The sequence below is a fragment of the Cimex lectularius genome, unplaced genomic scaffold (assembly GCF_000648675.2).
Source record: "Cimex lectularius strain Harlan isolate CLEC.00 unplaced genomic scaffold, Clec_2.1 scaffold45, whole genome shotgun sequence".
In the NCBI taxonomy this organism is placed as follows: Eukaryota; Metazoa; Arthropoda; class Insecta; order Hemiptera; family Cimicidae; genus Cimex; species Cimex lectularius.
In genome coordinates, this window is record NW_019392634.1 from 2,109,500 (window position 1) to 2,133,127 (window position 23,628).

A 23,628-nucleotide genomic window follows, 5' to 3' on the forward strand; every position below is an offset into this window, starting at 1 on the left:
TGTTACTTTCGATTGTAATATAAAAGGACCGGATTTATATGAATGTATTCACTTTTTTTTTCTTTTTTTCCCCCTGAGCCTTGTATATGTTTTTCAAACTTTTATTTTATTTTTCAAGCAAACTTAAGTCTACTTTATGTATTTGTAAATATTTGAAGGACAATAATTACATATTTTACCTTAATTGATATATTTCGGTCCGTATTATTAAAATAAACAACAAAATTTTGAAAATTTATTTTAAAAAATTAGCAAAAAACGTTTTAAAAACGAAGATTTCACGCGTAAACATTTCGAAAATTTGATAAAGGTAAATTATTTCAAATAATAGTTTTAAACTTTTATTTTTTCTCTCACATTTTTCAAATACAAATCAATAGTGTAATTACATCACTAGAATTCCTTAATCATTTTTTTATCGTTTTTATTTTGCAAAATTTTTAATTGACAAAAATTTAAAAATGGACGATATTTCAAATAAATTTTAAAATCAACAGTTTATTTTCTATTTTATTAACTTGTTATATTCTTTTGTTTCTCATTATTCAACTAATATATGTAAATTTAAAATTCTTTTTTAAAAATGCATAACGGTTTTATATATATATATTTCATTTATTTACACATATGTTTAAAAAAAAGTAAATGTACGTACATATTTTATGTTTTAATTCACATATAAATCCGGTCCCTGGTGATACACAATCCTTACTACATAATTTATGCACATTTGTGAAGTTACTGTAAAGATACTTTCTTTCATGTAGAAACTTAATATTTTTCCGTAAAATAATAAAATGGCATTTCTTACTATCTAGATTCATTTTTATGTCATGAAGAAGGATATCCTGGACACTGATAATTAAAGGAAGCATTGTCGATAATAAAGACGATAAAAATTCCATTGGGCAAATATTTTTGCACCAATATTGTTTTTAAATCTTATCTTTTTTTCTTTTATTTCTTCTTCTACGGGCCGGTTTCTTTGTATGGGTGTAAATCGACCCCGATGATTCAAAAATTCCTCGTACATTTTTCCATTTACAAAGGTAATCAAATTATTTTAAAATATTTAAAAAAAGTTTAACTTTTTTTGTGTTTATAAAAACCTATCAAATTTCTGGAGTCAAAATATTATGTAAAGAAATGGTGAGGGGAAACATTAGCTTCAACATGACGATGATGGACGTTGACAAAAAATTTAAATATATCTTTATTGTCAGATTTAATTTTCTCTTGGAGTCTGCAGGATGAATGTGCAGTTTGGTAAAGGTTATAAGCAGGGCGAGACATGAAAGATCCACAACCGAAAACGGCGAGAAGCCGAAACGCTTCTTGATAGACCAAGGCAGAGGTTCAACTGAAAGATCAAAACAGACCAACAGATTCAGACCAAAAAAAACGACCCAACTACTATTTGAGGAAACCGACAAAAGCTTTTCAGATCTGCCACGAACAAAAGAAAGTCGTCAATCAAGACCTCGGAGGCTCAATTGACGAAACTGAAAGATTTGATTCCATCGATTAAAGGATTATATCTACTCTGTTTTCTTCGTGACTAGCATTTACTAACATTAAGATAATTATTATAATTATTAAGATAAACAATCCAAATTCTAGAATGGTCCTTTATTCTTTCTTATTAAGTACATTACGGGAAAATTCCCAAGCAGTACAATCTTACATACTAGTTAAATTAATATTTGTGTATGAGTAGTAAGAAAAAAATATAAAATTTATAAACAGCATAAAATATGCCAAGTGCAAAGTTAAAAGTAAACTTGCAGGAGCGTCGATGGCCACAACGCTTTAGGTTTGGGCGTTGACGGCGCTCATTAATGTAAGGTAAAGGTCCCGGGTTCGAATCCACCGGACCAGCATACCAACCCGACATATTAAATGGTTTCTTTTTTTCCATTAACACCAGCACCTCGAGGGTTCATATGAACTCGTAGTTCAAATACCCTCGTTACAAAAAAAAAAAGAAGAAAATCTGGTACATAATGCAATACAATACAAAACAAATATAGAAACAGGGCAAATTAGTTATTGTCACGAATGACAACTTTATTCAATTTTTTCTTAAAGATATCAAATTTACAACCCAGAAAGTCTATGATGCCAAAATTGTCATCAAAATCCCGCTGATAAAAGGAAATTGGCCCACACGGTTCTCCACGAGTTCGATGAAATTCAGGATAAAATATATAAACATTCTATTCCTTCTACTAGAAACTAGGAAATTCATTTTACTTAATAACCCCAACAATAATAGATATTCCTCGTCTTTCATAGGCTCCTTTTTCAAAAGGCTGGAGGTATTTAGGTCAACAATTGACCAATCGATCAGACATGTAAAATTGATTGAAGCCATCGATTTTATAATGTTTTCAAAATAACCACTGAATCCTATTCGGAGATTTTAAAGTGAAACCCGTATTAACCTGGATGTGTTAAGATATAACGAAGAATTTTTTTTAAAGTTTTGTCTATGGGTAACAATAAATGGATGTGTCCGGTTATACAATGAACGATTTTACAATTATTGTACGTTGAACCAATCTACATCTAATCAGATTCCATTATTTAAACCACGATGGGAAATTGTTTTAAAACACGTGCTTCTGCAGAATGCGCCTTGTAAAAATGAGGTCATTTTCGCAATTGCTCCATTCAATTCATACGACCTTGCAAATAAAATAATAATAATAATAAAAAATACTGCAAATACGAGGGGTAGACGAAAAAGAAAAATAAACAATTTCGATTCAGTAATATTCAATGGGCTGTAAAAAAACAATAATAAATTTATAAACGTGCCATTCATGAAACGCTTAGTTTATAACACTCCCCTATAAAAATACAATTAATAAATAATTTTTTGAAAAAAATTTGTTAGTACTTACATTTCGGTTTCTGCTTCTCCATAAGCAAGAGGGGTTCATGTTTGTGCCAGACGTCTGGCCTTTTGGCGTGCACGGCAGAATCCATCGCTGCCGGCACCACCTCAGAACTCAGTAGTACCATCGAACCATCCGACCCGCCGACCACAATTCCCGTTCCCTCCAGTATTAAAAACAAATATTAAAATTCGAAAACGAAAAAACAAAAAAAAAACCGGACGACAGGGGAAACTGGCGGTTCAAAACACGATCATTTGACCGATGGGGATGGGAAAGCGTTTCACGTAGAACTGCACTCGGTGACTGTGTCCTTTTTTTCCCCCCGGAGAAACTAAATCCTGGGCGATTTCGGCCTCTTCGGCATGTTTCGGAGACTGTCCTTTACACGGAGAGCGGCTCGGTTCCGCAATAATCGTCTTCTAAACAAAACAAACCGAGTGAGGTTAGGTAACGGTTTCAATGTTTTGAAGTTCTTATTTTATCGCTGGGTCGTCGCCCGTGCCGTCTGCTCGGCCGACACGACTTTCTCTTATAAATAATAACAATCGAGCTCTAACGAGCGAAAATGGACTCGTTGTTTCCGTTCGAACGAATTCGTAAAGTTCTCCTCGTTAGATATCAGGCACAAGATGGACTCTTCGGCAAGGGTCAAAAGCACGATAGCAAAATAACAACAAACCGTCCACAACGTGCGAGGAATCTCGCAACATTATCCGTCCTCTCGAACCGTCCCTTAAACAGATGTAAACACGTCCCAAGAAATATTACGCGTATAATCTAATAGAAAGTGAGTTTAAAAAAACGCACAGTCCCGCGTTGAATCGTAAACGCCACACTCGGTCTGCGAAGATTAAACAAAAAAAATTTACCTAAAAGTGCACTTTAAAATCCTAAATCGGAACGTGGTAGACTCGTGTTATTGTCAGTACCGTCGGTAGAATCCTTTTTGTAGTTGGCGTCTTGAATTTCACTTGTAACCACCTTGTAACACATGACGAGGCCTTTGTAGTCTTTCCTTTTCAAAACGCGACTCCGCTTTTCTAACACTGATTACCGCGAATCGAATAGATTTACTACAGTTAATGTCACTGTTATGATGACGATTATGATTATTATTATTATTATTATGAGGTGTAAGCACGCCCCACAATGGAACGATCAAACATGGCAGACACTGAAACTGAAACTGGCGTGGCTCCTAGTCGATCCGAGTGATCCTATAGCGACACTAGCGCCCATTTATCATTCTGTTCACCTCACTCGCAAATATTCAAATATTATAATTATTCTACTCCTTTTTGTCCATTTACCAAAAACGCATGATTTTGATTTTTTTTAAATAGCGAACAAGAGGAAATAAAATCGTTTCACGGCGTTAGAACAATCTTCAATCCGCCCTTCAAATTTTCATTGTTAAAAATTGTAAGAAAGAATTTGATTGGTCGTCAACAGCGGTTGACGTCACTTCTTCGTAATTAGGACCAATAGGATTTACTTTTATTTAACATTTGTCGCGCCACTTTCCTTAAACATTTTTATACCCAGTACCCATACAAAAAATATTATTTCAAAAATAACAAAATTTATTTTATTCCTAACATTTAAAAAATAATAATCATGATATTTGTGGAATCACTAATATTAAATTATTGAAATTACATTATTTTCAAACCATTTATGTTTAGTGGTCTAATTGACCACATTAATTATTCTTTTTATGTAAGGTCTTGGTTGAGATGAAAAAGTTTGTGTCACGAGCGGGATTCGAACCCCACCCCAAATTCGAGATGGGTAGTTGGTGCCCGAGTGGATCAAAGTCACAATAACTCAAGTGGTAGAGCAGTGGTGTATTCAGCCAAAGGTCTTAGGTTTGAATCCTGCTCATGGCTCTAACTTTTTCATCTCAACCAAGACCTTACATAAAAAGAATAATTAATTGAAATTATTTTCAATTTTTCCTCAAGCCTTCCAGCCAAGGCAACCCTTACTTATGTTGTACAAGTATCGGGGAGGAAGCCAGCAAGGAAAATTCAAAAATGGCTGTCAAGGCCTTCGCCTTTCATCAGGACTACAATCTATAACTTAAATTATAACAAATACAATAGCATCAAAAGAATTTTAGAATTGTTTCATGTCTGAGGTCCATTCATTCGTACATTAAAAAAAAAATCTTTCGATGCTATTTATTCTAATTTAAATTATAGATTAAAGTCCTGATGAAGGTGTTAAAAAGGCCAAAAAACGACTTCAAATTTTGTGGTTTCTGTACTGGCTTCCTCACCGATATTCATATAACACAACAACAACAAAAAAACGCATCAATTGAACTTAATCTTTACTTATGTTGTATAAGAACTGGGGAGGAAGCCAGCAAGAAAAACTGAAAAATTGTAGTCTAGCCTATTTAATGCCTTCATCAGACTACAACCTACAAATTAAATTATAACAACTAGCATCAAAATATTTTTGGAATTGTTTCAACTCTGAGATCCATTTGTATACCAAAAAAATCTTTTGATGCTATTTGTTCTAACGTAAATTATAGATTTTGGTCCTGATGAAGGTATTAACACAAAGCATACCATGACTGGTCAAATAACCAGTTGTAAACTTTTGATCAGAACATTTGCATAAAATGTTATTGCATTTTCACATTTGACTTCATGACATTTTTATTAAATATGTACTAATTTTAAACAATAATTTTCTATCATTTATTTCTATTTTTATTTGTTAAATCTGATAAGTATGTGTAGTCTAGCATTATTTACCACGACAGTCATTTCATAGTGATAAATATTTACTGCCTTATAGGAGCATTGGATTCTAAAATCTAATGCTAATTCACATTCTACGTGTTATATGAGTTTGTGGTACACTTCTACCAAGACTTGCATAATCTCAACTAGCTTGCAGCGTATAGCTCAAGTGGTGTATTGAGATCATGGGTTCAAATCCCACTTGTGGCACTTGCTTTTTCATCTCAACCAATACTTACATTAAAAGTATAATTAATTAAAATAGTATTCTAATCAACTAATTGTAGCATTGTGATCTAGAGGGAGATGTTTTAGAATGGCTGTATTCCCATCTTAGTAGTCAAATGTGGAAATTTCTGTAAACTTTTGGTTTACCGCAAGGTGGATATTTGTCCCCATTTTTATTTAAATTATTTATTTTTGATTTACCATCCATACTAACATTTTGCCAGGAGTATTCCTCGACATTTCTGACACCATGTTTAGGATCGTTTTCTTGCTGAAAAATAAAATTAAGCTAAGCCGAACTTGATAGCACTGAGTTCACCTTTTAGAATATAACATGTGCATATTCAATGTAACGTGTATACAATAATGTGGGTGTATGTAAATATGTATATATAATGTGTATATTCAATGTACTAGTATTGATCCACTATTCCTTCAATTATCTTTAAGTTGCCTACTCCAGTGAAGCATACATTTTTTAATTTCATGACCTCATTTTTCTCCTCTACATTCTAACATTGCCATCAGCACTCAAAATATTGAATTTACATTGGTCGATGAAAATAAACTTTTTCCAAAAACTAGAAAGCTGATCAATGTAATGTTTTGTAAATCCAGTTACTTAGCTTGGTTTACTTTGCTAATATGCAGCTTTTTGCAATTTGAGGTGTTATGTGAATGTTGTAATTTTGTACTAAATTATCAACTATTATAGGACCACTCATTTTTGCATTTTCATTGACAGTTTTTTGGATGTCCTGATCTAAGTCTTGCAGTTTGCAATGCAACCTGTTGATTATAATTTCTAATCACAATTTGAACCATAGACACGCTTTAATTCACAGTTTTAGAGATTTCCCCAAAGCTTTGGGGTCAACAAATAACTGGCTTATCTCTCGGCAATTTTTTTTTTTCTAAATCTTTTATTAGTCCAAATATCTTATTAACAACAGTATATATGTTGAGTTATTGATGCTGAGTTTAACCCAACACATCCAACATTATGTAATAACATTGAAATTTAAAAAATGTAAATTAGTTATAATATAAATAATAATTATATATAAATCAGTAACATTTAGAAGATATTTATTTAATAAAAATGATAGTCACACAATCCTAGTGCCCTAGTTAGCTCAATTGTTGCTAAGAAACATGGTATGTGTTCAAGTAACCCAGAGAGCATATTTTCATCCTGCCATGAGCTGCACATCGAACTATTACAAAACTTGCAATCTTCCAACAAGGTTTGAATATCCCAGTAAGTTTTCTTTTTTCACAGTACACATTTATTCTACTAAAAACAAAACTAATACAGCAATTTGATGATTGAAAATTGTAGACCGCTTTAGAAATTATGGTATTCAAAAGCAGCCACCGGATCATCCTCTATACAGAAAGACTTCATCAGCGTACGGCTATTTCCCACCAGATATCCACTCTGTGCCAAAAGTCTATTATCCCCTTTCACAGAAATTTACCCTGGAATTATCAAATTTTGGGATGTATAGAAATTATTCATTCAATATATAAACAATAATTATTAAGTTCTTGTGGCGTGAATAATCATAGTGACAATTTATAGTTTATAATATTATTAAAGTAGAAAATAATAAAAATAAACCACTAAATAAATTGTTGTTCCATTTCAAAAACTTTTTAAACCAATATAATATATAATAGTTTATGGAAAAAACAGTAGTAAAAAATATAATTAGGTGTTTCTTAAAATTACATTAAATACTCAGATCTCAAAATGTTAATATCCTGACAACACTGATCTCTTCAAATAAAAATAGTTATAAATAACATAATATAAGCATAGTAATTGTTTGTGTCATCACATAATTTTGTTAATTTTTTGCTTTTTCTTTACTATTAAATTATCTATGTGCATATTAATCTTTTTTTTACAAGTAAAAAATGTATTTTATAATTTCTTATTTTTATTACTTTTTTATATGACAAACTTTATGTTGTGACATGGCCTTAGCAAAGACAAATATATGTACATAAAAAGGTTATTTAACATTACTCAAATAATAAAATTATAAATGATACTAAACGCTAAAAACATAATTTGTAATTCTGAACTCCTCAAATTTTAATTCAAATATTCAACTAGTATTTAATTAAACATGAATAAGTTCCTACAAATGTAATATTGTTTAGATTAATAGAATAAATAATTGATAAATATAATTGTTTGAATTATATACATAGCAATTGCTAATTATAAATACAAGTAAATTACATGTATTATTTTTTTCATGCCTATGCATGCTATTGCGTCTGTGCCCATTTATCAACATACATTTATTTATATCATCAGTACACGTATACATTCATATTTATATAATTTCCCTTCTGGTACACAAGTTGAAAGGAAAGATTTTGTAGAAATTTTTCAATAATTGAGGTTATAGTCATTAGTATATCCTCTGTTGAGACGTTTTGGTTGGCTTTGGGCTAACATGCAATAAAATTACGTAATTCCACTTGGAAGTCTGTTAAATTACAAGTATCATCTTCACCCAATTAAGAATAGGCTGTGTGAGGTTGACCCAGGGACAGTTACTTTTGGGCCAAAGCATCCTCATGTGTCTGACATGTTGAGAAAGATTGCTCGGTATGTCCCTCCAAATAGAGAGCTTATAGGAATGCCATCCAATATGAGAATTGGTTTTTGGATAATACTGGGTTGTTTAATTCATTTTGTATTTTGTGAATATTGATGGTGGTATATTGAATACTTCATGTCCTGCATTAAGATTGGTTATACAGTATGTGTAAAGGGTGATGAAGGAATAATGAATACTCCACCACACTACATGAGTAAATGGTTCATAAATAAGAAATAATGCATTTAACAATGAATGAAAGTGTCATCTAGCTTTAAAAACTGCATGTATTGGGGCTGAAATGACCTAGTTGTCAAGAGATAAAATCAACATCAGATCCCCGGGCTGCCAAAACCTGAGGCAATACTAGGAAATATGAAATACATTTCTAACTATTAGATTAGTTAGAACAACATTATACACCAGATTACTAGGAAGAGTTTCTTATATGATTTTGGATCTATTGGCTTATGAAAGATGATATGATTGTATATTCATCATCTGTAATACAATAGGTGGACAATTGTACTGTATCAAATGATCAGATCCTACTCAAAATTGTTGATTTAGTGATGACTAAAATCCATGATATTCAGTTAATATGGTAATCTGCGTAACTCAAAAGCTCATCAAGCTTTATTTTCCCAGGTTCCTTATTTAACTCGCATTCTCTCGCACTGACTCTCCAAGAGGAGCGTAGAGCGCAATTTCATCCCAATATAGCGCAGTTTAAAACAAACGGCAAATAGAAAACAGTGTCAGATCCAGTATTGAGCCCTGAGGAACACCAGCTGCTGTAATGAAGGGAGATGAAGTGGCTTGTTCAGCGCAACCCGAAAAGACTTATTTTGGAAGAAGAATCACGAGGTCATTTCCTCAGTCCATCAAGTCATAGACGTTTTTAGACATATAAAGTTCTAAAACGACAATTTTATCGTTTGATACTGAAAATATACACATTAAAATTTTATTTATAAAACATAATGTTTCGTAGAATAATCAATATGTATATGTAAACTTAAATGTTGAAAATATGAGATGTAACGATTCGATTAACAGGTGAAGAACGGTATGCACTATGCTGAACCTGAAAGTTTGAAACCTCACAATCCATAAAATTCACCTGTTTCACAAACAAGTCAAATCAAAATAAACAAGTTTTATTGGTAATTGTTTTATTTTTGATGGAATGCTGACTACTGAGACATAAAAAATGGAGGATTCGCCTGGTTGCCCTAGGCATTATTCACCTGTCGTCGGTAATAGATTTTAAATATTTCCTTTTAACGATAATGTACCTTTTCTTACACTTTGTCATTAACGAAATACAATTGTATTTATATTCCTTATAATAATTTAATATAAACCATGCCTTGATTAATAATTTCTGTTTTTAATGGGGTTTCTGCCTACTTTGTACAGACAACCTGAGTATAGTTGCAACTTTCTGGTCTAGGCTCTCGGTGACAGTTCACCCGTAAAGCTCTTGCTGAAAATGTATTTCAAACGAGTGTTTCCAGGGAAAATGATGATACTTGTCTGGTTCTTTCGTTATTCTTTCTTTGGCACTAGGGGGCGAAGAATCACCCAGTGGTATCACTTATAGTAGGGTCTGTGTCCTATATCTCATTGCCCAATACGAAGCCTCTGCTGTTTTAATCTCCTTTAAGAAAGGATTGTGTGATTAGACTTAAAAGGGAGCGTTTACTATTTTTCGTAGGATTTTGGAAGGGAAATTTGGAGTTCAATGCCTTTTGTCCTTACGGGTTTGATTATCATCTCATATATCAGTTGTTTGTTGTGAAGTGTTAGTTCTGATTGTTTATCTACAAGTCATGAGTTTTTTGTAATGTCTTGTCAATTCCTGCTTTTTTAATCTTGTATGTTAAGTCCAAGTCAGTCGATTTTGTCGAAATACAGCGGTAGCGGAAGTAGTTAACTATATTGAAGTAGGTTTTGTAATGGCATTATTCCACGTCATATGGTAAAAATTATGTGTTGGCTTTTGTCTAAATTTATTTTTATCAGCCACTATGTTGAATAGTGGAGCAATGTGAGAGGACAGGATCTTTATTTAAGATAGCTATATCATCCGCATAAGTGTGAATGGGGGAGGTATATGTATATGTTTAATAGTTATTCAGATATCGTGAGATGCGGTCGGGTGTGATGTAGGTTTCAGAAAAACATTTTCTTTATCATGCCAACGTTTCGATCTTTTATTGAGATCATCTTCAGGGCTCAAAGTGTTTGTCTTCTGTGTAATTGTGCCATCCTTGTGTGTCGTGTTGAGAGTGTATGTATATGTTTAATATTTAAACACCCCAAGGGTTGATATGACCTCTGCTATTGTGAACCCTCATAAAAAATAAATAATAATAATAATAATAATAATACAAATGCATTAGATTTGCTTACCTTATTATCCTATTTAAGGAGACATACTGAGCTGGCACTGGGTCAGGATAAGTTGTTGCAGCCCTCCTCGCATCAACACATTCATGGAGAGCTTAGTGCTTTTAGTGAGATTTTCAGGGAATTCAACATCTTTATTAAATAGTTATTGAAACTTATACCTGTTATATTTTCTTTCTCCTCCTATCTTCTTTGGTTGTTTTCTAATTTCTTCTGCGTTTCTTGGATTTTATTTGCTAATGCATTTTCAAGGGTCATTACTTATATTTTCCAGGCTGAACATTATTCCTTTTAGTGTTGATGCTGGGTGTTGGTCTGCGAGTCGGTGAACTCTTACTGAACTGACATAAGGTCACTTTTTGGGTTTGTCTTCACTTGCGGAATTTGAATTACTCAAACGCATTGCTCCACATTCCAGTGAGGAACCAGTTCTTGACATGGCACAATGCCGAAACAAGTTCGAGTAATTCAACAAATATACGAGTGAAGGCAGACTCCAAACGTGATCCTTTGCCATTTCAGCATTAATCCTTTTAGTTTGGTCATTACCAATAATTATTCAGAAATCGTGAGATGCGGTCTGGTGTGATGTAGGTTTCAGAAAAACATTTTCTTTATCGTGCCAACATTTCGATCTTTATTGAGATCATCTTCAGGCTCAAAGTGTTTGTCTTCTGTGTAATTGTGCCATTCTTGCGTGTTGTGTTGAGAATACACGAGTACTCCTACGACAAGTCCATTACCCCTGAATAAATTTAACAAATTATTTATTTTAGCTAATAAGTAAAGAATGGCAAACAACCTAATTGTACACATTTTCTTCTTATTTACATAGTGGAAATTCTTATTTTTATGCATTTTTAGTTCATGAAAGCCCTTCTTGGACTCAGAAAAACTTGACAGGAATAGCAAGACAGCTAAAAGATAATTCTGCTGATCTGTATAACTGTGTTCAAAGATGGAACCAACATCATTTGGCTGGGATGAAAGTCTTAAATAACATCAGAGACCTTAAATGTAGTGCAATGTAAAAGTATAAAATGATCAATAGTCAAACTTTCTTTTATCAAGGTAATTATTTAATTTGTTGTTTTCAGAGAGAAGAAAGCTGAAAATCTCGATTTATACCCAGAAGGTTTACAAAAGTTATGTTATACTTTGTCAGATTTATTCGATCAAATGGTATTTCTATTTTGCCAAATTTATATCTATTGTTACAAATCCACTATCATTTTTAGTCTGAAGAGGTTAATCTTTTGAAAGTGATCAACAAACAATATGAAGCGTTACAAAAGTTACAAGACTTGAAAGAAAATTACGAGCCAGTGTTTATGACCTGGCAGTTGCATCATTTCGGTAATATTGGCACTAAATGAACTTCTCATCAACTTAAATATTTACATATTGCTTTGTTGTATTGTAGTTGAAGTGAGTAGAGATGTCGCCGAAAGCTATGAAAAACAGCTCGAGCTGAATAATTACACAAAGGAAAACATTGCTTTCTCAACAAACCCAGATAGCATAGACTTCTACAGGATATCCTGGCTGTACCAGCCTTTGATTGATGAAAATCTCGACTTTCAAATTGAAAGTTTGCTCAAAGAAACTGGCCTCAAGTAGATCTGACAGTTTTGTTGAATGAATGGGTAAAAACAATTTAATGCTAGTCATTTAAAAGTTATTCCGGGGGGGGGGACTGCAGTAGCTGAGTAGTTAGCGTGATAGACTCGGCTCTTAGACCCTGCTGTCGCCGCTGGAATTTTGTATAGAACTCCTCTTCCTAAATCTACCAGCACTGGTTTGCTGGCTGATATGGAAAATGTACTGGCCTTAAATAAATAAGTTATGCAAGTAAAGAAAAATTACAATGGAATTGTTAGAACAAGGGAAATACAAAATTTTAACAGAAAATCATGTTTTATCAGACAGGAAAATAAAAAACTATATATTTTTTACTATATAAGATTTTTTTTTTAGGATTCAAACATTGCATTTTTGTATTATTCCTCACATTAAATCGCCTTAATTTGGTAGGCAAATAATTTTTGTAGAAGGTATTTAGAAAATTTGTTATAATATTGTTTACATATTTAATTTGTTACACATTGAAATATAAAAATACAATTTATTTTGGTCTTCTACTATTTAGTTGTAATATTGCCCATACCCATTTAATTTATTTTGTATGATGAACTTATTTAAATTTAAATTTGATGAAAATTCAGTCTTGAAAAATGGTTTCATATGGAGTATAATATCATAATAATGCAGTACATAATCGTAAAATGAAGTGAATGTATTTTGCATATTATAATAGCAGAAATTTGAATGTTTAACTTGGTTACAGTTTACAATCTTACAGAGGTAAAAAGGACAGGCAACAGAATGTATTCTTCATATATACTTTTTGTATATATTATTGTTTATCTTTTGGTGGACTTTTGGACTTGTTCTGAAAATAAATTGCCATTTTAAAATTAAGTTTAAGTATTTTTAAGTGTGTTAAAAAATATAACAGTTTTGTTATTACCTCATTTTCTCCTTTAATTGGAGCATAAAATCCAGGTAGTTTAGATATATGTTTGGGAACATATCCTGATCTTGAAAAGCCAAATGCGGCTTTAATCAATGCCATCGCCGCCTCGAGTGTAATTTTCAGTTGTTGGGGGTTGCCAATGCTCGGATTTATTTCAACCATGTCGACTACCTGAAGCCAGCCGGTTCTGTGAGCGACCTCCATTATGTGAACAGCTTCTCTTAAAGTAAGTCCCCCCCGAACTAAAACGTGTGATGAGAATTTTTTCATGAATGTCACCAAACCAGTACTAGTTGAAGTGCATTAAATTGGTAATTCTCATCTCCCACTCCCACTTATAATAATGTACATATATTATGATACCTGGTGTTCCGGTGCATGGCGCTTCAAGTGCATCTAATGCATCAATATCAAAGCTGACATGAAGAGATCTCGTGTGGTCAGGGTTTATTTTTTCAAGAGCTAATCTTGTTACAGCATGTATCCCATATTTTTCTATATCTTCCATTCCATATGCGCTTACTCCGTATTTTTCTATTATAAATCTAGTGAAATACATGCAACATTCATAAGTAAATGTTATTTTGATAAATGCAATTAATAAATTTAAACATTTTTCAATTATATCAAATTTATTAATATTAATTTAAATTAATAGAAAATTAAAAATGAAGCAGGAATTAATGTGTTGAGAAAAAGTACTTTTTGTGAACTTTTAAAACTGGAAGTAAAATCTTATGCTTAAGTTGTCACACAATTTTGTGAAGATGTGTAGTATTTAGTGACTGTTAATTAATGATTATTTAGAGGTTGTGAGATGTGCTGGGTTGGACTGTCAAACACGTTTCAGCATTTTGCTATTTTTAAGACCCAACAAGCAAAATGCCGAAATACATCTCACATACCAATGCAGCAAGTATAAATGATCAAAGTTGGCCATACCTTTCATACTGATCTACTGATCTTAGCCCAATGTAAGCAATGTTCTGAATAGACAATCTGAAAAATATAATCAACGTGAATAGCCAATGTGAAAGCATACACTTTTTAAGCCTACTCAGGTTGCTGCCATTCGAATCCGGGTAAGTATGGCCAATAGTGCAAAAGTTCTTTGACAAGCAGAGAAACCGGCATTCCGTGCATATTGCCTGTATCGGAAGTGTCTGCAGTGTTGAGGTCGGCGTGGGCATCAACCCACAGCAGGCAGACTTTGCCATTTTTGGCTTTCATGTGGCCATCGACGCTTCCGAGAGCAATCGAATGATCGCCTCCTACAATCAAAACCTTCCTTTCATCCTTCATTGCGGTTTGGACCATTTTGCTCAGCTGTAAATATTAAAGGCCAAAATTGTTGAATTATTTGATACTTGAATTGACTTGTTTTGTTTCTTACGTTTTCAGATGCTTGAGATAGATCATTTAAACAAGGCAATTTCGGTAGATTTCCATCTGTACTTTTTTTAGATAAATGGTTCGTGGAACATAAAATATCTCCATAGTCCTTTACATCATGACCTGAATATTTTTAACATATTGTCTATTTTAATTATACATACATTAAATATATATTGCTGAACAAAATCATTATAGTAGTTCAAACATCAATGATATACTGCATATCTGAATTCTTTATTTGTAATAACATTTCATTTTCATAAACAAAAATATTTCATATGGATTTGTAGATTAATAGTTTTTTTATACTTGCATTTTTTATTTAGTTTAAAATAATACATTAATCTTCCTACCTCTTGAAATATTGCTTACACTATTGTTCTTGTATTTTTCAGAACTTTTGTTAGACATGTTAATGTAAGCAGGCAAGGTGTCAAAAATTTACAAATACCGAGCTGGGGTGCTTACCAGTCTATGGTAAGACTTATAACATGACTACCTATTGAACACTGTGCCAAGGAGGCTAAGTATCATTAACAGAAGAATAGTCAGGTAGCCATATCTACTTTTTTTAAGAGTTATGGAGGGTTGGTTCAGAAGACAATTCTTTTCTCCCCTGCTACCTAAACAGGTCTATTATGGAACCCCTAAAGCTTATTGCTCTTTGAAAATGTGCTATTCCTTATAAAACTTTCCTTGGTGCCTCTTCGTGGATCTCCTTTAATATGAGAAATGTCCTGCCAAAGTGGCAGTACCGTAAACGGGCTAACTCTACATTCACAAAGGACATGCACCGATGTCTCTGGTTCCTCCTGACAGAGCCAACATGTTTTATTCCTAGTTTTGCCCATCTTAAGATGATAGTGAAGAGGGCAGTAGCTGTTATAGAGACTTAATTCCACTTAAATCCTGCCTGTTGAGAGAGAGGAGTTGCTTCGCCAATTTTGAGAGATTCATAAATCTCTTAGCCTGTGCGTTTGTCCAGTGTTTGAGATTTTTTTCAGTTCCAACTTAAGCACACACTCTGAAATACTTAGTTGTGGTTCTGGTCCCTTGGATGAGAGGGTTGCCATTTTTTTTTTTTTTTTTTTTTGGGCTAGCTGGTCAGCTTGTTCATTTCCTTCGAGGCCTTCATGCTTGGGAACCCACTGGACATGAAGAGTTCAAAAAATTGGCCAAGAAAAGTTCGGCCTAATGCCCCTGAACCCTTTTGTAGCATACCGAACTGCCCAAAACTTGAATCCATCAGACAATGGATTAAAATGTCCTCTGTCCAATGGGAATATAGCCCAGGACAGAAGCATGTGGAAAAGGTTCATCAAAGGACCATTATACAAACCAACGGCAGATCTAGGATGTGTTAAGCCTAGAATGATAGTTGGACTACTAACTGGACACATAGACTTGGAGGGGCAGAAACAAGACTGTGTATTGCCAGGAAGAAGAAGACTGCAGAACATGTCCTCTCTTGGTCTGAAGATTTATGTAGGCTGAGATTTTTACTCCTGGGAGAGGAAAAGCCCCGGCCTGAAGCATATCAAGTGAGTTCACAATAGACCAATATTGTGTCACCAATCACAAGTTGGTAAGAAGTCGACTCCTTTTCTAATCTAATCTACAGCATTGTTTAATTATATTTGTTTGGAGATGAACATGTCTTTGATAAGTACCAATTTATATTTTTCAGAAATTAAGCTAATGTATTTTTGAAATTGTTTTATACAGAAATAGACATTTTTTTATGGTGCCATTGTTATGTGGAGTCATTAATGTGAGAGGTGTGGTTTTGCTCTTTTTTTAATGGTCGTGAGTACCCTGCCTTATCCACTGATGTTTCTATCAAAGTATTCTTATTGTACCTTAGTTACATAAAAATTGTTATACTTTTTTGCATACATTTTTATTATTGTTTAAAAAACACTTCTTTTGTGTTGAAAAAACAGTGCTGCAGTATTGTATATTATTGGACAAAATGGCTTGTTGCTCTTTAAATAAATAAATTAGGACATGAAAAACTAACGGAAACATGAACCAGCGTATTATCTTGATTAGATTATTATTTGCAGTTTACAGTTTGTATCTTTTTCACAAAAAAAAGTAATGCTATTTTTCCTGGCAAAGACATAAAAAACCAAAAATTTTGACTTGATAACAGTTCATATTTTTAAGAAAATGCAGACTTAATTTTCTTGAAAAGCCCACAGCAATAATTTTTCTGATTTTTGGATGATTTTTATTGTTAAAACTGCATTATTTGTAGATTGGAAATTATATTGAAAATACATTTTTAAAATGTATCTGGCTGACAACAAGGCTATTGTAACAGTACAGCGATATTATTATTATTACTATTTAAGAAAGACCAACTTTGTATAACTTCTACTACACTTTATTTAAAAGGTTAAAACTAAATTTAACATAAATTTCTCACCAAGTTGTTGCATTTCTTTTACTAAGCCAAATTCTCTTAGCATATAAGGCGCATCTTCAACTCCAGATGCTTTCTACTTAATGAAAACAAAAATGTTGATTAATTGCACGTGATTATTCCAACTTACGTTATTTTACTACCGAATTTTTACTCCCTTTACTGAACGGCACACCGACTACGCCTATACTTGTAGAAGTATGCTTATGCGAATCATCTACTCCTGCTGGAAGCTGAAATTAGCATTTACTTTGTTCACTTTTAAAATAATTATTTAAAAATTTAGAAAACTTAATGAATAGATGAGGATAAACAGAAAATGTTGAATTCCAACTTTTGTTTAAACCGGATTTAAAATAAAAAATGAAAATTGTACGTATCCTCCTTTGTCATAATTTGTACCAAGTGCTGAAATATGGCAACATTTTAAGAAAAAAAAAACTATCGAAATACCTATATAGGGTGACCAATGTTATGTGCTCTACTTAAATTTAACACTCTATTTAAAAAAAATATTATTTCTCTGGGTTAGCAATGGTTGCTGTCTTCCCACAGGATATATGCAAATGATAAATATGTATCACATTATATAATGTAATATATTTGTACAGATGGTAAATGCATTTATCGACAGCAAAATTTGTTGACTATTTTTTAAAATTTATTTTCTTATTTTATTTATTAATTCATTTTTGTTGGAAATTTAGAATTTTTAATTTTTTATTTTATTGTTTATTTTAATTTTTTATTTTATTTGTTACACATGTAATAAAACTGAGACATTAAGAACATCAACAACAACCTCATCTAGGTGTGTAGTTATAGGGGAACAACTTATTTTTCATCTAAAATTGAGAATAGATTTTGAAAAACATGTCTGATTAAAAAAAAAATTATGGTTTCAAGAGACACAATCAAAAATGTGGAAAAACTAATGGGATCCCATTTGGAAAAAAGTTGGTATTCTACAATATTTAGAGGAAAAAATAAATCTGTATTAGCCAAAATAAAGTAAGAAGAAACAATGAAATATATATTTTATTTTTAATTTGCCTTCATTAAAAAAAGGTGGGTGGAGCACATAATATCGGTCACTTTATATTCATAGTATGGTAAGTTCATGAACGACTATTTAATAATGTGTATTTTATTACCTTATTTTATAGTTAATATGTTTTTAATTAGTTGAATGCTGATTTTAAAGTATTGCTCCATATTTATATAATACAACAAAAATGTAAATTACAATTTTGTTTAGACAACACTATTAATTTTAAAAAAAATGCTGAGATATAAATAAAAATAAACTAATCATGCAATTTAGGTAGTGTCTAGTAAAAATTATGAATAAAATAACATACCTCAGAATTAACTTCCCCGATTGAATTTATCAACTGTGAAAATAAAAAATTTCAATTAATATTCCGACTACGAATTTGTGTTGAATGTTGTTCATACCCGGGGGTGTAAATAATCTGTGCATACTCTTTTTACAAATGCTCTTGAAACTAAGTGATTCATTATATTTCTGAAACACAGGCAAGTTAACCATAAAACAAATATTCCTTTATTTTAATCAATTGTTTTTTTCTGTTTCTAATTAGATAAGAGAAAATTAGTGATAAAGCTGATGAGAATGAAGATAAAATAATGATTTGTTGTTCAAAGAAGCTAATAATAACTGTTTAGTAACTAAAGTTAAGCAACACTTAAAGGGAGAAATGTATAAAAATATAAGAAACTACATATTTAAATATAAAAACAATTATAGGAAATAGACAAAACTTCGTCATTTAACGTTATGTAAAGAAAATCCTTACAACAAAGTTAATGCTTGAAATTAAAATGCATTTATGATTATCTAAACTTAACCAGTTATGTCATTCCTTCAATACACAACAGATAAATAAGTATAAAATATAATAAATGATTTATTAAATCAGAAGCAAAAGTCATCTTCCTTCCATCTCTATTTAATCTAAACCCAAGCAGTTTAAAAACCCAGATGTTTGATTCTGTCATATTTTCATAATGATCAAGTTAGAAGCTGTAGCTCTCTGGTATTTAATTAGGCAAAAAACATCCATTTCAACTTGAAATTACATGCTATCTCAAGGGCAATAATTTCATACGGAGCTCAAATCTGGGATGTGAGACAGTTCCAAATAATGAAAAGAACATTTAAATATTTTATTCAAAAAATGTTAAACCTGCCTAATACAATCCCTGGCTATACAATATATCTTGAGACAAATTGGTTATCAACCTTTTTGTACAGTTAATTGAATATTAAATATATACACAGATGCCTAAACTTCTCCCAAAGCCGTTACCCAAATTTACTAATGAGAAAAATAATAGAAAAAAAATTATTTATTTAAAAAGACCACATATAATATTATGTTCAACGAATTAGTTGAGAGAAAGATTACCACAAAAGATATGTGCAGTCTATGATTAAAAATAAACTGGTTGAGGAATTTAAAATGTGAGTCCAGAACAGTCTAAGACACCCGTTATACAGTAAAATCTTGAAAAGAAGGCCCTGAAGGAAGGGCTAGACTGTAACTCTGTAAGATGGTTAATAAAAAAAGATTAACATTACTCGTATCGTTAAGTACCAATATGTATGAATATGTTTATTTTGTGGTTATGTTAAATGCACGGCTGTTATTATTATAAAGGATGATTAGAACCAATCCTTGCAGAACTCCACTAAGTATTGGATAAGAATTAGAACTGGCAACTCCTGTCAGAGAGATAAGATTTCAAGAAATTTAGGAAAGTACCATGGATCCCAAAGACCCTCAAGTTTGTAAATTAAGGGTCTCGTTTTTTTTTCTTTCCAAAATCTTCTTGCCAGTATAATAAACATCTTGGACTTACATTAGCTGTCATTTTTTTAATACAGATGTATGCTATATGTTTTAAGCATTATTTTTTCAAGATCAAGCAGTCATAATTTTTTTTGTAACAAAAAGGTAGTAAGCTGTCTTGGGGCTATTTCACCTTGATTCAGTATGTCATTTATTTCTTTGTCTGTTTATTTATTGTTTTCTTTTAATTTTATTTTTATTATTAATGTATGATAATTTTATTTTGTTTGTTTTATTTATTTTGCCTTATTCCTCTGCCAATCTATTTTTTTCTTGTTTATTTATATTTTAATTTTTTTATCATTTATTTTATTTATATTATACTCACACATACATATTTTTATTGTTTTTGTTATACTGTATATGTATATATATTTAGTATGTTTTGCTTTTATTTTACTCGTTTTTTTGGGTTGAGTATGTTTGTATTTTTTTTAATTTAAACCTTTTTTTTAAGCATGTTCTCTCGTCGCTTAGGATTTCTTTCGGGCTTTTAGGGAGGTTGAAACTTCTCTGCTGTTTTTGAAAGTTGAAATTCAGTTAGTATGTGTTTTACAATCAGAGATTCGTTGCATTGTGGTGTTTCTCTGCTCATGAGGTGGCTGTGTGTATCTGGTGTGTCCGATTCTTAGTCGGGTCAGAGTTACTTCTTTTTGACCGCTTGGTCGAAAGGACCAAGCCCAACACCTGACAGAATCTTTGATGTTTCGTAGTTTATTGTCAAAGATGTGCCATGCTTATTACCAATCTATCCATATTTTATGTTTTAGGTGAGATACTAAATCTCCACTTGGGTACGCTTCGAACCAAACGGTGTTTAAAGTACCCAATTTTTAGTAAATAAGGTTGTGGTTGGTGTTATAATAGTAATGATGTAAAAATAAAATGCCGTAAGTAAAAATATATAATTTAAAAAAATTAGGAGTGAGAGATGGTAGAAAGATACTTACGTTTATGAATAAGAAAACAATCCATTGCTTCAGAACACTGTCTCAATCAATGTAGAAATTTTAATATTTTCTTTTTCACGCATTTTTTTAGCGTTTATAACATTTTCAACGTATTTCTCGTGGAATAAATTGGAATTTGTTGTTGTGTCGAATGTCGAGCAGGCATTGTTTCGTTTGTGTTCTATGAGCTCGTTGGTCAGAGGTTTTGCAAGATGGTCTCGTGGTTTGCGACCCGTTTTCGAAATTGGTGTCTTAAATTTCTTCCAAATTGGGAATCGGCGGATTCGTTCTCCGTCTGGCTCTTTCTCAAATTGCTTGAATTAGTGAATACGTGTTTCGCCGTCGTTGAAGGTTCGATGGAGAAATTCGACCCGAAGGGTAAAAAACGGAAAATCGACAACAGTAAAAAGGTACCGGGTGTGAAAGGCGCGAAGCTAATAAAGTTGAAACCGAACGGTTATGAAAAACAAATAGGGTATGTGAGAAAAACACATGATAATCTCAACACAAAATTCGATAAAGGAATCAAGAATTTGGCTGACGTTAATAGTAAAAACTGTACTGGCGCCAACAACTGGGAAAGGTTCATTGGTAAGAAAATCGAAAGTCGTAAGACTGCGACGAATAGTTCTAATAACAATAGAGTTAATAGTGATATTAAGAGCGATAAACCGAAAACTTTCAACAATAGAATGAAGTTGACAAACGTCATCGGCATGGACTGTGAGATGGTCGGAATCGGGAAAGACGGCAAAGACAGCATACTCGCTCGTGTTTCCCTCGTAAATTTGGACGGTGATTGCCTGTATGACAAATTTGTGAAACCCAGAGAAACAGTTACAGACTACAGGACACACGTCAGTGGTGTGCGGAAAGGCGATCTTGAAAATGCGGAAAGTTTCGAAGTCGTACAGAGAGATGTGGCCGAACTGATACGAGGTAGGATATTGGTCGGCCACGGGCTGCAGAACGATATGGAAGTCCTTTACCTTTCCCATCCCAGGAGAGATATCAGAGATACTTCGGTTTTCTTCAGGAAGAGGGGCAGAGGGACTCCATCGCTCAAGAGTCTCGCTTTGGAATATCTCGACGTCAAGATCCAAGAAGGTGAACACAGCTCGGTACAAGACGCGAGGGCTGCTGTTCAACTGTACAACATGTTCAGGAAACAGTGGGAGATCAAAGGTGGAAATAGGAAAAATGCCAGAATAGATTCTCACTTTGAACGTACTAACATGCCTAGGTACACCCAAGATATCGCACAAGACACTTAACAGACATAATAAAATAAAAAAATTATTATAATCGTTTTATTGTTATCATAGTATGTATATTTGAGACTTGATGAAATTGTACATATTTATTGGAGAGTTAAAACAATGTCTGCCTTAATTCGTGATAAGTTTTGTACTGACAATTGTAAAAAATGGAAAATAAGTAATAAATTAATTTCAGATTTTGTAAATTCTTCCCCTTCTAAACTGATGCCCAAACCACTTCTGATATTTTTCACTTGAACTACTTTTTTTTAAAATTATTATATAATATTTCTTATATAAAATCAACAATCTTTACAATAAGAAAATTTCCAATAACTGTACAACTTTACAAGACAAGTGAAAGCAGAATTAACAATCCGATTTTTTGAAACCATGAACAATTTTTCACATGATCAGTGGTGGGCAAATATGGGGCTTTTGGTTAAATGCGGCTCTCGTTAAAATATATTTATTACATTGATTAAATTTTAGATGATGTTCTTGGTTTAGAAGTGTGCATGGGTATGTTGTAATGATAGTAGACAGTAGACACAACTTCCTCTGGGGGTTGAAATCTTCTTTGGCCCCGAAGAAGGTGAACGGAGCCAGATCTGTTCGTTAGGTGTCTCCCAGTTAATAATGTAAGAGCCGATGCTTCTGCAGGTAACTGTGAGATTCCATTGATGTTTCACAGCTCTGGAACTCAATCAAAACAGTTGCAGGTTCACCTTCACCCTGGATGGGTCAATAGACAACAGGGTGAAAAAATATCGTTTTTGAGGGTAAAAGCGATCCTCAACACTAAACATACGCCAGACAATGATTTTTTTAAATGGGTTATTTGGCACCCTGAATTTTTTTTTAATGTCCCAATGAACTTTGCATATTAGCCAAGGAACGTGATCGTCATATGCAATTTGTATTCTTGACTTTTTTTGAGGGGGGAAGCGTAGCATGAAAGAGCCAGGGGCAACGGTGCGAATCGAACCCATGACGAGCCGATAGTATCACACTGACCACTCGGCTACCACAGTCCTCCTGCAAACCTCTGTTGATCGAGCATTTGTGTAAAAAAATTGTATAAGAAAAATGCATATGATGATTAACATAAAAATGAATTTTAATTTAATCGAGGTATCCTTATTAAGAGTTGTGAGGTTTAATAAAGTTATATATTTGATCATTTTAATGGAAGGATTCAACTTACGAAGTCAGTCATTATTATTGAAGGATTTCCAATGAATATTTTCATGTCATA

At 32.6% G+C, this 23,628-nt stretch overlaps 4 protein-coding genes across 11 annotated transcripts in view; 2 read left to right on the forward strand and 2 right to left on the reverse strand.

Annotated features, from left to right (window-relative positions):
* The window catches only part of LOC106662765 (serine/threonine-protein kinase minibrain), a 96,100-nt gene extending 91,994 nt beyond the window's left edge, over window positions 1-4,106 (reverse strand). For all 6 annotated transcript variants that reach the window (XM_024225313.1, XM_014387056.2, XM_024225309.1 and 3 more), the window contains exon 1: window positions 2,907-4,106. In XM_024225313.1, the coding sequence (XP_024081081.1) occupies window positions 2,907-3,027 (121 nt within the window). In that variant the 5' untranslated portion in view covers window positions 3,028-4,106. The remainder of the gene's footprint in view (window positions 1-2,906) is intronic.
* Window positions 4,107-9,595: 5,489 nt separating this feature from the next.
* LOC106662734 (cyclin-dependent kinase 2-interacting protein) lies at window positions 9,596-12,832 on the forward strand. Its single transcript, XM_014386977.2, has 5 exons — window positions 9,596-9,770; window positions 11,791-11,953; window positions 12,024-12,108; window positions 12,165-12,282; window positions 12,350-12,832. The coding sequence occupies exons 1-5, from the start codon at window positions 9,725-9,727 to the stop codon at window positions 12,544-12,546; spliced, it is 609 nt and encodes a 202-aa protein (XP_014242463.1). The 5' UTR covers window positions 9,596-9,724; the 3' UTR covers window positions 12,547-12,832.
* Window positions 12,833-13,201: 369 nt separating this feature from the next.
* Window positions 13,202-21,557, reverse strand: LOC106662732 (arginase, hepatic). Of its 3 annotated transcripts, XM_014386975.2 has the most exons (11): window positions 21,112-21,557; window positions 18,744-18,813; window positions 18,647-18,679; window positions 17,429-17,518; window positions 17,289-17,361; window positions 14,856-14,977; window positions 14,520-14,788; window positions 14,405-14,461; window positions 13,826-14,007; window positions 13,457-13,704; window positions 13,202-13,378 (listed from the first exon to the last, which is right to left on the reverse strand). In XM_014386975.2, the coding sequence occupies exons 2-11, from the start codon at window positions 18,804-18,806 to the stop codon at window positions 13,343-13,345; spliced, it is 1,173 nt and encodes a 390-aa protein (XP_014242461.1). In that variant the 5' UTR covers window positions 18,807-18,813; window positions 21,112-21,557; the 3' UTR covers window positions 13,202-13,342. The 3 variants fall into 3 exon arrangements, with proteins under 3 accessions (XP_014242461.1, XP_024081118.1, XP_024081115.1); XM_024225350.1 differs by lacking the exon at window positions 18,744-18,813 and having other exon boundaries at window positions 21,112-21,200; XM_024225347.1 differs by lacking the exon at window positions 21,112-21,557 and having other exon boundaries at window positions 18,744-18,856.
* Window positions 21,252-22,576, forward strand: LOC106662733 (RNA exonuclease 4). The gene has a single exon (XM_014386976.1). The coding sequence runs from the start codon at window positions 21,324-21,326 to the stop codon at window positions 22,383-22,385; it is 1,062 nt and encodes a 353-aa protein (XP_014242462.1). The 5' UTR covers window positions 21,252-21,323; the 3' UTR covers window positions 22,386-22,576.
* The last annotated feature ends 1,052 nt before the right edge of the window (window positions 22,577-23,628 follow it).